The sequence below is a fragment of the Oncorhynchus clarkii genome, chromosome 13 (genome assembly GCF_045791955.1).
Source record: "Oncorhynchus clarkii lewisi isolate Uvic-CL-2024 chromosome 13, UVic_Ocla_1.0, whole genome shotgun sequence".
In the NCBI taxonomy this organism is placed as follows: domain Eukaryota; kingdom Metazoa; phylum Chordata; class Actinopteri; order Salmoniformes; family Salmonidae; genus Oncorhynchus; species Oncorhynchus clarkii.
The window spans coordinates 39,508,105-39,517,644 of NC_092159.1; the positions used below are offsets into that span (position 1 = coordinate 39,508,105).

Genomic DNA, 9,540 nt, shown 5'->3' on the forward strand with positions numbered 1-9,540 from the left:
TAGTATTTTAGCTACATTGCAACTACTTAGCATGTTAGCTAACCCTTAACATAACTCCTAACCTTAACCCTAGCCTAGCTAACATTAGCGTAAGCCACCTACCCACCTAGCTAACGTTAGCCACAACAAATTGGAATTCGTAACATATACGTATGGCAAATTCTGAACATATTGTACAAATTGCAATTCGTAACATATCACACAAATTGCAATCCGTAACATATAATATGAATTGTAATTCGTAACATGCCATACGAAATGGATGATAGACATCCACAAATGAATACGTACCATACCAAATGTAACATATCATATTCATTTGAGGGTCCCGGATTTTCATTTACTATGTTACGTCTACCCCTGAGTCCAGATTGCAGGCAGATTCCAGAGTGTGAGTCAACCAGGTAATAGGGGCTCTTTGATAAATCCATAAGATAACCTCATGCCTAAACCTATTACCTCGTCCAACAACAACACAGCTACAACACACTCCGTATGAGGCCACACACACACACACACACGCACACACACACACGGAGTAGACCGTGCACACATCCACACATCTAATTTGGCATCCGAAATAGACGCTAGAGCGAGAAGTGCTCCATTTTGCTAATACACAGGACCATTCATATAGGCCCTATTATGCAGGACAGAATCCAACCAAAAAAAACTATTTGTACTCCCTAACCAAATTTGTCTTCCAAACAAAAGCCTGCACAGGAGTTTGAATCAGAGCGGTGTTGACAGACGGACAGTATACAGTACAGAGTTGGAGAAACACTTGGCAAGTCATGCTGGAAGCAGCTCGTTACGAGGAAAGAGGGTGATAATTCTTCATTCATCAGCGGGAGCCTCTAACGACAGACAGGACAGAGAGGCTCCTGGGTAATTCATGGGAGGGAGCCGCATCCATACAGACAATCTAAACTTTACAGCACCAATGACACCAATTGACTTAATGACTTTTAAACGGTTTACATTTGTTGTGTCTGTCCTTAGTGAGGCCTACTCTCTCTCACCCAGCTGGCATGCGGGGTCTAAATGTACGGTTCCAGTGATATGTCCAAAGGGCCTTTATATCTCCCCTGGGGTGGCTGAGTGTGACTCTTCTGTCTAAACATCTAGATGTGTCTGGAGATAAACATGCAGCTGGAGCTGCTTTCGGTCACTTTGAAAGGAACGTCTCTAAAGACAGAAGCCAGATAGGCAGCTGAAGGTTAAGAATCTGGTAATAGCCTTCATGCCATTTTCACATTTTTGGAAATGTGTACCTGATATACGTCGTCGCCATTTACTAAGTCATGGAACACCCACTGAAAGAGAATGATCTCACTAAATAGGTACAGAGAGAGAACTGAGAATGAGAGAAACAGACTAATACTAAAGATCGGAGATACAGAATGTAATAATGAAAGCTGAGAGAGGACCGATGAATAGGCGGAAGCCCGGCACAATGCTGCTGTTGCTTGGACTTCACCTCTGATTTAGTGAACAACACATCAATATAAGTTTCCTCTGTGGAAATAAGATCTGGTGAGGATAAGGAAGTGGTTTCAGAAGCCAAAAGCCCAGTGTGAACATCATTGACAACATTACGATCATGTTACAGACATGATATTGACAGATCTGACATCAGGAATTTGAAGCGTAACATTTTAAAGAGCTTTCAGGACCACCACAGTATATTATGACTTCACATCAACAGTAATAAACGACTATACTAAAGGGTAGATTCATTAGACCATCAAATATATGTCTTCTTTATCACAAGACGGAGACAAATTCAAGTCATTATCAAGTCAACGAGCTGATCTGAGGAAATGAAGCGACTGAACCAGACAATAAGGGCTGATACACTGGCACCACCTTGTGGTAAACCATCTGGAGAGGCGGTCTCAGTCAAACAACAATAATCCTTTAGGAACCAGTCAAAGGCACTAGGGGGGCCCTCTCTCTTTCCCCATGGCATCCAGTGAAACAGACACGGGCCAGCCTTACCTAGTTTTACATTTCCAAACAATGATCGATTTGTTTGGAGAAAAAGATGGTGAGATTCCCAGGCAGGACCATTGTCCTACTATCCAATTAGCTGAGAAAATATCGAGCCCAAACTGTTGTGTTTGCCATAATAGCGCTTCTCTGGTCTCGGCATACAGTAAACACGAGAGAGAAGGAAACTGCTTAAGCATCTGGTTTACAGGATGACAGGGGCCATCAGGCCAAGTACTCGTAGTCTGAGTAAACAGTGTCACTGTTGCCAAATGCACAGACACATGCAAGCACAACAGCTTTAACAACAGAGCTCCCTGTTTCACTGTGGTTTATTTTATTACCTGTCATCTTCTTAATGGGAGCCAGGCGGAGGGCTAACGTACGCTGTGTGTGTGTGTGTGTGTGGTGTGTGTGCTCAGGCATGTCTGGTTAACATCAAACTGAGACTGTTCATAATGAATGGATCAGACCAGCGCTGATCCCTTCCTCAATTGGGCCTGATATCAGGGTTGAGGACCCTATCAGGACCTGGACCAGTCAGGGACTTAATCGGCAGACTATAGTGTAACCCAGCCAGTTGGAGCAGACCAATGGGGATGAGTAGTCCTGGCTCTCCTCCTAGGCTCCATGCCTTGGCCTTGTAGGACCCTTAGATTTATTCATAGACTGATGTTAATATGGGTTGTCTAGAGTGGAGAAGTGGCTCTTTGATGTGGGAGTTATTGGAAATGACTGTTTGGACACATCATCCAGGCAACATATATTTATTTATATATTTAGCTCTATTTAACATCTAAAGCACTGCCACTTCCCCCTTTCCATAACACTCTTTCAGTTCCCTTCATGGTTTCATGCAGATCGACCCCAGATCCCTCCCTACCTATCCCTCCTCCTCACTTTTGCACGGTGCAGTTTTCAAACAAACCAGTGACACTCGTTTGACTCATTCTGCTATTTTTTTCAGGGATGATGGGTTTATTTCTGCTGAGCAGGGAGACAATGCATGTCCTCTCCTCCATCCCCCCCCTCTCATGGGGCCTCAGGGGCGGGCTAATGTAAGTTAGGCCCAGAGCAACAGATCAGCTAGGGGGCCAGTCCTGTTTGTACACATAACATGGGCGGTTGTTGCACTCATAACTACAGCCGCTCTGGTCGAAGTCTGGGACTGGGATCAGGAGGGGTGGGGGAGTGGAGACTGTGGTCAGAGGAAGTGGGGGTGGCTGGGATCAGGAGGGGTGGGGGAGTGGAGACTGTGGTCAGAGGAAGTGGGGGTGGCTGGGATCAGGAGGGGTGGGGGAGTGGAGACTGTGGTCAGAGGAAGTGGGGGTGGCTGGGATCAGGAGGGGTGGGGGAGTGGAGACTGTGGTCAGAGGAAGTGGGGGTGGCTGGGATCAGGAGGGGTGGGGGAGTGGAGACTGTGGTCAGAGGAAGTGGGGGTGGCTGGGATCAGGAGGGGTGGGGGAGTGGAGACTGTGGTCAGAGGAAGTGGGGGTGGCTGGGATCAGGAGGGGTGGGGGAGTGGAGACTGTGGTCAGAGGAAGTGGGGGTGGCTGGGATCAGGAGGGGTGGGGGAGTGGAGACTGTGGTCAGAGGAAGTGGGGGTGGCTGGGATCAGGAGGGGTGGGGGAGTGGAGACTGTGGTCAGAGGAAGTGGGGGTGGCTGGGATCAGGAGGGGTGGGGGAGTGGAGACTGTGGTCAGAGGAAGTGCGGGGTGGGATCTTTGTGGTTAAAGTAATTGATCGTATCAGTATTGTTATGATTGCTATTGGTGTTATTCCTCTTTTCTACAGTGTACTGCTCTTCCTGTCAACGGGGTTGCCGCCAGGGTCTTCTCTTTTTAGCCTCCCTGATTGGACGAGGCACGCCGCTTCCTGGCGATGGGCTCCAGTGGTTGGCTACATGGGGGCGTAGGGCGGACCTACAGGGAGCGTCCAGGTCTCCAGTCTCCATCATGTTGCGACAGCTGCTCCAGGACCAGGAGTAGGTGGTGAAGGTTTTGGGGAAGTCCTTTCGGCTGTGGAGGGCGCAGTAACACTGAAGGGAGCCCCAGGAGTTCCACATGTCCCTGCGCTTCAGCTGGGTCAGGTCCTTCAGGTACTCCTTCAGACTTGATTTGGACTGGACAGACGGAGACAGAGAGAGCTTCAATGTGGGACTGACTGCATCAATATTGTCAGACATTCAGTTCAAATCCCGTCTTACCATCTGCTTTATCTGGTAGATCTCATTGTAAGTGAGGTGGTCCCTCTCCTTCATGGACATGTTCACCTTCATCTTCACAGGCGTGATCATCTCCATTTTCTCCATCCCGGGGTGCTTGATTGACAGCTGGTACAAATACAAGAAGATTAGCAAACATATTTTCGCTGCCTTTCTATATTTCCTCACATAATTCCATATGTTTTTCCATATGTTTTCGAAAATTACTTGTCTGATGCGATCCTCGATCTCAGCGGTCTTCCAGGTCTTGACAGACTTCACGCGGCCCATTTTGGCCCTCTGCGCAGGGTTCAGGGTCATGCGCCGGGGGTCCCAGGAGGTGTAGGCCACGTTCAGGCTGGGACACCTCAAGTACGGGCTATCCTTCACCTTCTGGCTCTGGGCAATTGTCTCTGCACATCAAAACAACAACAGTCCCTCATCACTCCTCTGCCAATCAATATAAATTTGACTAGGAGAGTATGAAAGCTGAAGCAGTTCAATATGAATATAGGAAGGAGGGAGAAAGGAGTACTGTATGTGCTGGGTGTTATCATGTGTTCGCTCACCCACTGGCTGGATGTACTTGAGGAGCTGCTTGCTCTTCAGGCCTATGAGATGAGCTCCCTTGGTGTAGTAGGTGAGAACATGGTCCCCGTCCTCCCTGTCTGGTCGCACGGCCTGCCGGATCAGCCTCAGAGTCTTTTTATGGTAGTACCTGGTCAGAGGTAGGGGACAGTCAAATATGGCTGACACAGCTGACCACAAGAATGTATTATTTCTGTGTAAACAGATAACGTTTATTGAAAATTCATAAGACACTGCAATGAAAAGTTGTTTGTTTGTTTTATCCCTGAAAATGTCTTGTTAACCCTACATAATCTTTGACGACATCCAGTTAGTACACACTCATGTGTAGCTTCACATGATGTCGGCCGGCTATTCATACACGAGAAGAAAGTAGCATGACTTAGAATGGCTTACTGTACGATCTCTGTTGTAGTACCACTGGACAGGATACCAGCAGCCAGCATCCTGGTCAGGGCCTTGTAAAACACTGTCTCACACACCTCAACAGACTGGGATGGGTCCGCTCCTTCAGCTCAGAAAGGAGTGAGAGAGAGGACAGTAAGCACCATCTTAATACAGTCTCACAAGCGCTATGGCAGCTCTGTGAGTCGAATGTTCATATTTACGTGTGAATCCAGATAAGTTTAGTGAAGGCAACATCTTAGTCGGGGCGGCAGGGAAGCCTAGTGGTTAGAGAGTTGGACTAGTAACCAAAAGGTTGCAAGTTCAAATCCCCAAGCTGACAAGGTACAAATCTGTCGTTCTGCCCCTGAACAGGCAGTTAACCCACTAGACCGTCATTGAAAATAAGAATTTGTTCTTAACTGACTTGCCTAGTTAAATAAAGGTCAAATAAAATAAATTAGTCGGGGATCTTCACCTTTCAAGCACTTGGAGAAGCGCTGGCTGTTCGTCATCACATGCAGGAAATCTTGAAACCCCACCTCTCCGTCCTCTGAAGCCAAGAAACAAAAACAGCCAGCCTGTCAACTAAGGGAATGTGTATGGCTGCACCCCAAATAGCAATCTATAGTGCACTACTTTTGACCAGAGCCCTATATGGGTACAAATGTCACGCCCTATATAGGGAACAGGGGGTCATTTTGGGACACAAACAATTTGTATGTATTCTGTTCTAACATGTTTGTGATGGAAAGCACGTTATTATATTTTGGGGTAATTCCAGATACTGAGGCAGAAACATACCGTCGTAGTCAGCCTTCTGCAGGGCTTTCTTCACCTCCTCTGGGCTGATACTGATCCCCACTCTGTCCAGCGTGGACGCCAGGCCCTCCTCGTTGAGAGAGCCATCGCTGTTCTTTGCAAACTGCTCAAAGACTTCGTTGAAGGCTACATGGGGCAGAAAAGACAATAGATATGATTGTTGCCCATAACATAGGGAACATCACTTCAAAATGCATGTACAATAGAAGATCGTCAATTAATTAATTACAAAAATGTTTTTGTATTGGTAGGTAATATTAGTTGACAATATAAGACAGGCTAACAGTATGCATGCTACTTACCATCAGACTGGGCATCGATCAGGGGATCGTCAGGCACCGTAGTTGCCAGGTCTTCAATATGAGTAACGCCCCTACAGGCAAACAGGCACAAGCAGATAGTGGTGTTAGGGGATAATGGTGACATTTGTGGGGAATAGAATAGGTATGAATGGTAAGTATGGAGCAGAGGGCAGGTACTGACAGTGAGTTTAAGAACTCCTCCAGGTCCTCTGTGTTGATGGTGCTGTCTGGCATCTTCTGGTTCAGCTTCTGGTACTCCTCATATGAGATGGAGCCCGTCCACCGTGGAATCGCTGGGAGTTTAACCAGGGCAGCTTTATCTGGCTTTGGCATTGGCTGATGGGGCCTTTGCTGCAGCTCATCACATGGAATGATGGCCCTTTTCTTGGTGATATCCCTGGGTTTGAATCGCTCCAACTCTGGCTTCTGTCGGTTGGGCCTTTGCTGGAGATTCTCACAGGGGATGGTTCCGCTTCTCTTGGTGATCTCTCTAGCTTTGAGTCTGTCTGAATCTGTCATGGCTTGGTTGAGTCTGTGCTGTATGTCGTAGGAGAGGGGTGCCTTCCTCCTGCTATAGTCCCTGCCTCTGCCTTGCTCTGCTCCATGGGAGGACCCTTTTCTCCGGGGTTCTTTGGCTATTGGCGGGACGTTATCTTCTTTCTGTTCACCTAGTTTGGTCTTGTAGAAGTCTTCGACTTTGCCCTGGACTTTGTCATCTTCTTCACTTGGACTGGGCCGTGACCAGCTGAACTTGGATATGGCCGGTAAGGTCTTCTGCAAGACCTTAGCTCCAACACCAATCTCCTCTGGGATACCGGCCACCATCACAGTCTTATGGGCCTTTTCTGCCTTGGCAGAAAGCTTCCCGCTGGGCCGGTCATTCTCAGTGAGAAGGGGGTTGGTGGTGGTCCCAGCCACGGCTGTCTTGGTGAAGAGGAGCGGGAACTTGATCTTCTTCCTGTCGCTGTCAATGTTATCTGGGGATGTAGATCCCTCTGCCCCTCTGCAACTCTTATCAGTGCCAGTGGGTGGGGAGTGCTGCGGTGAGTTATTATGGATAGTTCCTTGCGTGCTGCGGAGAGCTTTGCCCTCTACTGAAGACTGCATGACTGCCCCCTGGTGAACTTCAGCGTTAGCTCGCTCTGACTCCGAACTGTACCTGTTATCAGTAATCTGCAAAGGATTCTTCAGCCTCAGCTTCACTAGGAACCTTGACACCTTCTTTTGGGTCTCCTGAGAGAACAAACACCTTCAATAAATGTCACTAGCAAAGTAAACCTCAGTGGTGTAAAGTACTGAAGTCAAAATACTTGAACATACTATGTCGTTTTTTGAGGTAAATGTACTTTATATTTTTGACAACTTTTACTTCTCTACATTCCTAAAGAAAATAATGTGCTTTTTACTCCATACATTTTCCCTAAAACCTTAAAGTACTCGTTACATTTTGAATGCTTAGCAGGACAGGAAAATGGTCTAATTCACACACTTATCAAGAGAACATGCCTGGTCATCCCTAATGCTTCTGATCTGATGGACTCATTAAACACATGTTTCGTTTGTAAATGATGTCTGAGTGTTGGAGAGTGCGCCTTGCTGTCCGTAAATGTAAAAAATACAAAACAAAATGGTGCCGTCTGGTTTGCTTACTATAAGGAATTTGAAGCGATGTATACTTTTACTTTTGATACTTAAGTATATTTGAGCAATTACATTTACTTTTGACACTTAAGTATATTTAAAACCAAATACTTTTAGACTTTTACTCAAGTAGTATTTTACTGGGTGACTTTCACTTTTACTTGAGTCATTTTCTATTAAGTTTATCTTTACTTTTACACAAGTATGACAATTGGGTACTTTTCCACAACTGGTCAAATGTACCCAAACACAACATTGATATATCAATATAGCCGAGGGAGATGGGTGATAGAAGTAAATGTAAGAACCATACCAGAATAAGGTATTGAGATATTACGTAGAAAACATCATGGTGACTGTATCCTTATTACATAGCTTTGTGATTTATCATGCCCTACAGGTGTATGTGACTTGACTTGCCTCTTTCCAGCTCCAATCTTCCTCCATTGTTTGATGATATGAATGCTTGGCAGAAAAAAAGGTGAGCTGCACCTGCCTCTGAGGACTGGACTAAAAAAGTGATAGGCCTATACTAAACTGGAAGGCTTAAGGTGGTGCCCTTGGAGAATAGGTATGAAGCAAGAAGGCATCAAGAACTGAGTTGGTAACCCAAACAGTGGTGGTGGATCCAGTCAGATGGGTGTAAAACAAGAGGGGGGGGGGGGTCTCATTTATTAAAATCTCACATAACCCAATACCACTACCAAACAAATTCCTGAATTTACCAAAATAATACTTTGAAGACATGTTTGGAAATGGTAAACGAATGTTATTGTGGAACAAGGGAGATTATTGTTAAACAATAAATAGATTTAACCAACCTCTTAAAAGAGCATGATCCTCAATAGGCCATAGGCCAGAGATGGAAAAAGAGCCAAGCCTCAGGCACCAGAGGTGGCAGGGCCTCTGATCCCGAATTCCACCATGTACCAAATGGACAAAGGATGGAATTTCGAAGTGTAAATGTAACCAATAGTACTGCTCCGTGTGTGTGGAATATGACGCGCAACAACTGTGACCCAAGTAGCAACAATGACGCACCGCATCTCGTACGGCTATTTTCTGCCGTTTTAGTCAGATTTACTTACTGCCGGGTGAAACTGTTTAAAAGCTCTTTGCCTCGCTCAGTACGTGGCTGGTGTAGGATCAACAGCCCCCCCTTCCCCAGTCCTAACATTAATCATTAGTAGGGGAAATGCGAAACTGGCCAAGATCAACGTCTAGGGTCAACTTTACCCGGTCTAAACTGTTTGTTTCGACAGTCCGAGTGTTGGACCGTTGACAAAAACAAGTCCGTCATAAATAACAGTCCGAGGAAAAAACGAGAGCGAGGGGAACAATGAATACCCTTCCCAGCTCCCGTTTGCTTCTATTTCTATTCAATTCAATTAGATCAACGTCTCGAGACTCAGCTCTCTCTGACATGTAACAGGGTTACAGTATCCCAACAACTGGGTGAACTCATGAAACTACCCCCATCATATCCAGTATGTTTTACAGTTCATTGTAGTGATGTCAACCGGATCATTTCAAGGATAGGCCTAGCTGATACAGTCCACTTTCTTGATCCAAATCGTGTTGCTGATAACTTATTTTGCGTCTCTCTCG

General features: G+C 46.1%; 1 protein-coding gene across 1 annotated transcript; it reads right to left on the reverse strand.

The window, feature by feature from the left end:
- Positions 1-2,745: 2,745 nt before the first annotated feature.
- On the reverse strand, positions 2,746-9,201 carry LOC139364683 (uncharacterized). Its single transcript, XM_071101630.1, has 11 exons — positions 8,754-9,201; positions 8,353-8,528; positions 6,473-7,524; positions 6,292-6,362; positions 5,972-6,115; positions 5,646-5,720; positions 5,180-5,297; positions 4,765-4,913; positions 4,424-4,608; positions 4,199-4,324; positions 2,746-4,114 (listed from the first exon to the last, which is right to left on the reverse strand). Exons 2-11 carry the CDS (start codon positions 8,377-8,379, stop codon positions 3,803-3,805), a joined length of 2,259 nt encoding a protein of 752 aa, XP_070957731.1. The 5' UTR covers positions 8,380-8,528; positions 8,754-9,201; the 3' UTR covers positions 2,746-3,802.
- Positions 9,202-9,540: the final 339 nt, after the last annotated feature.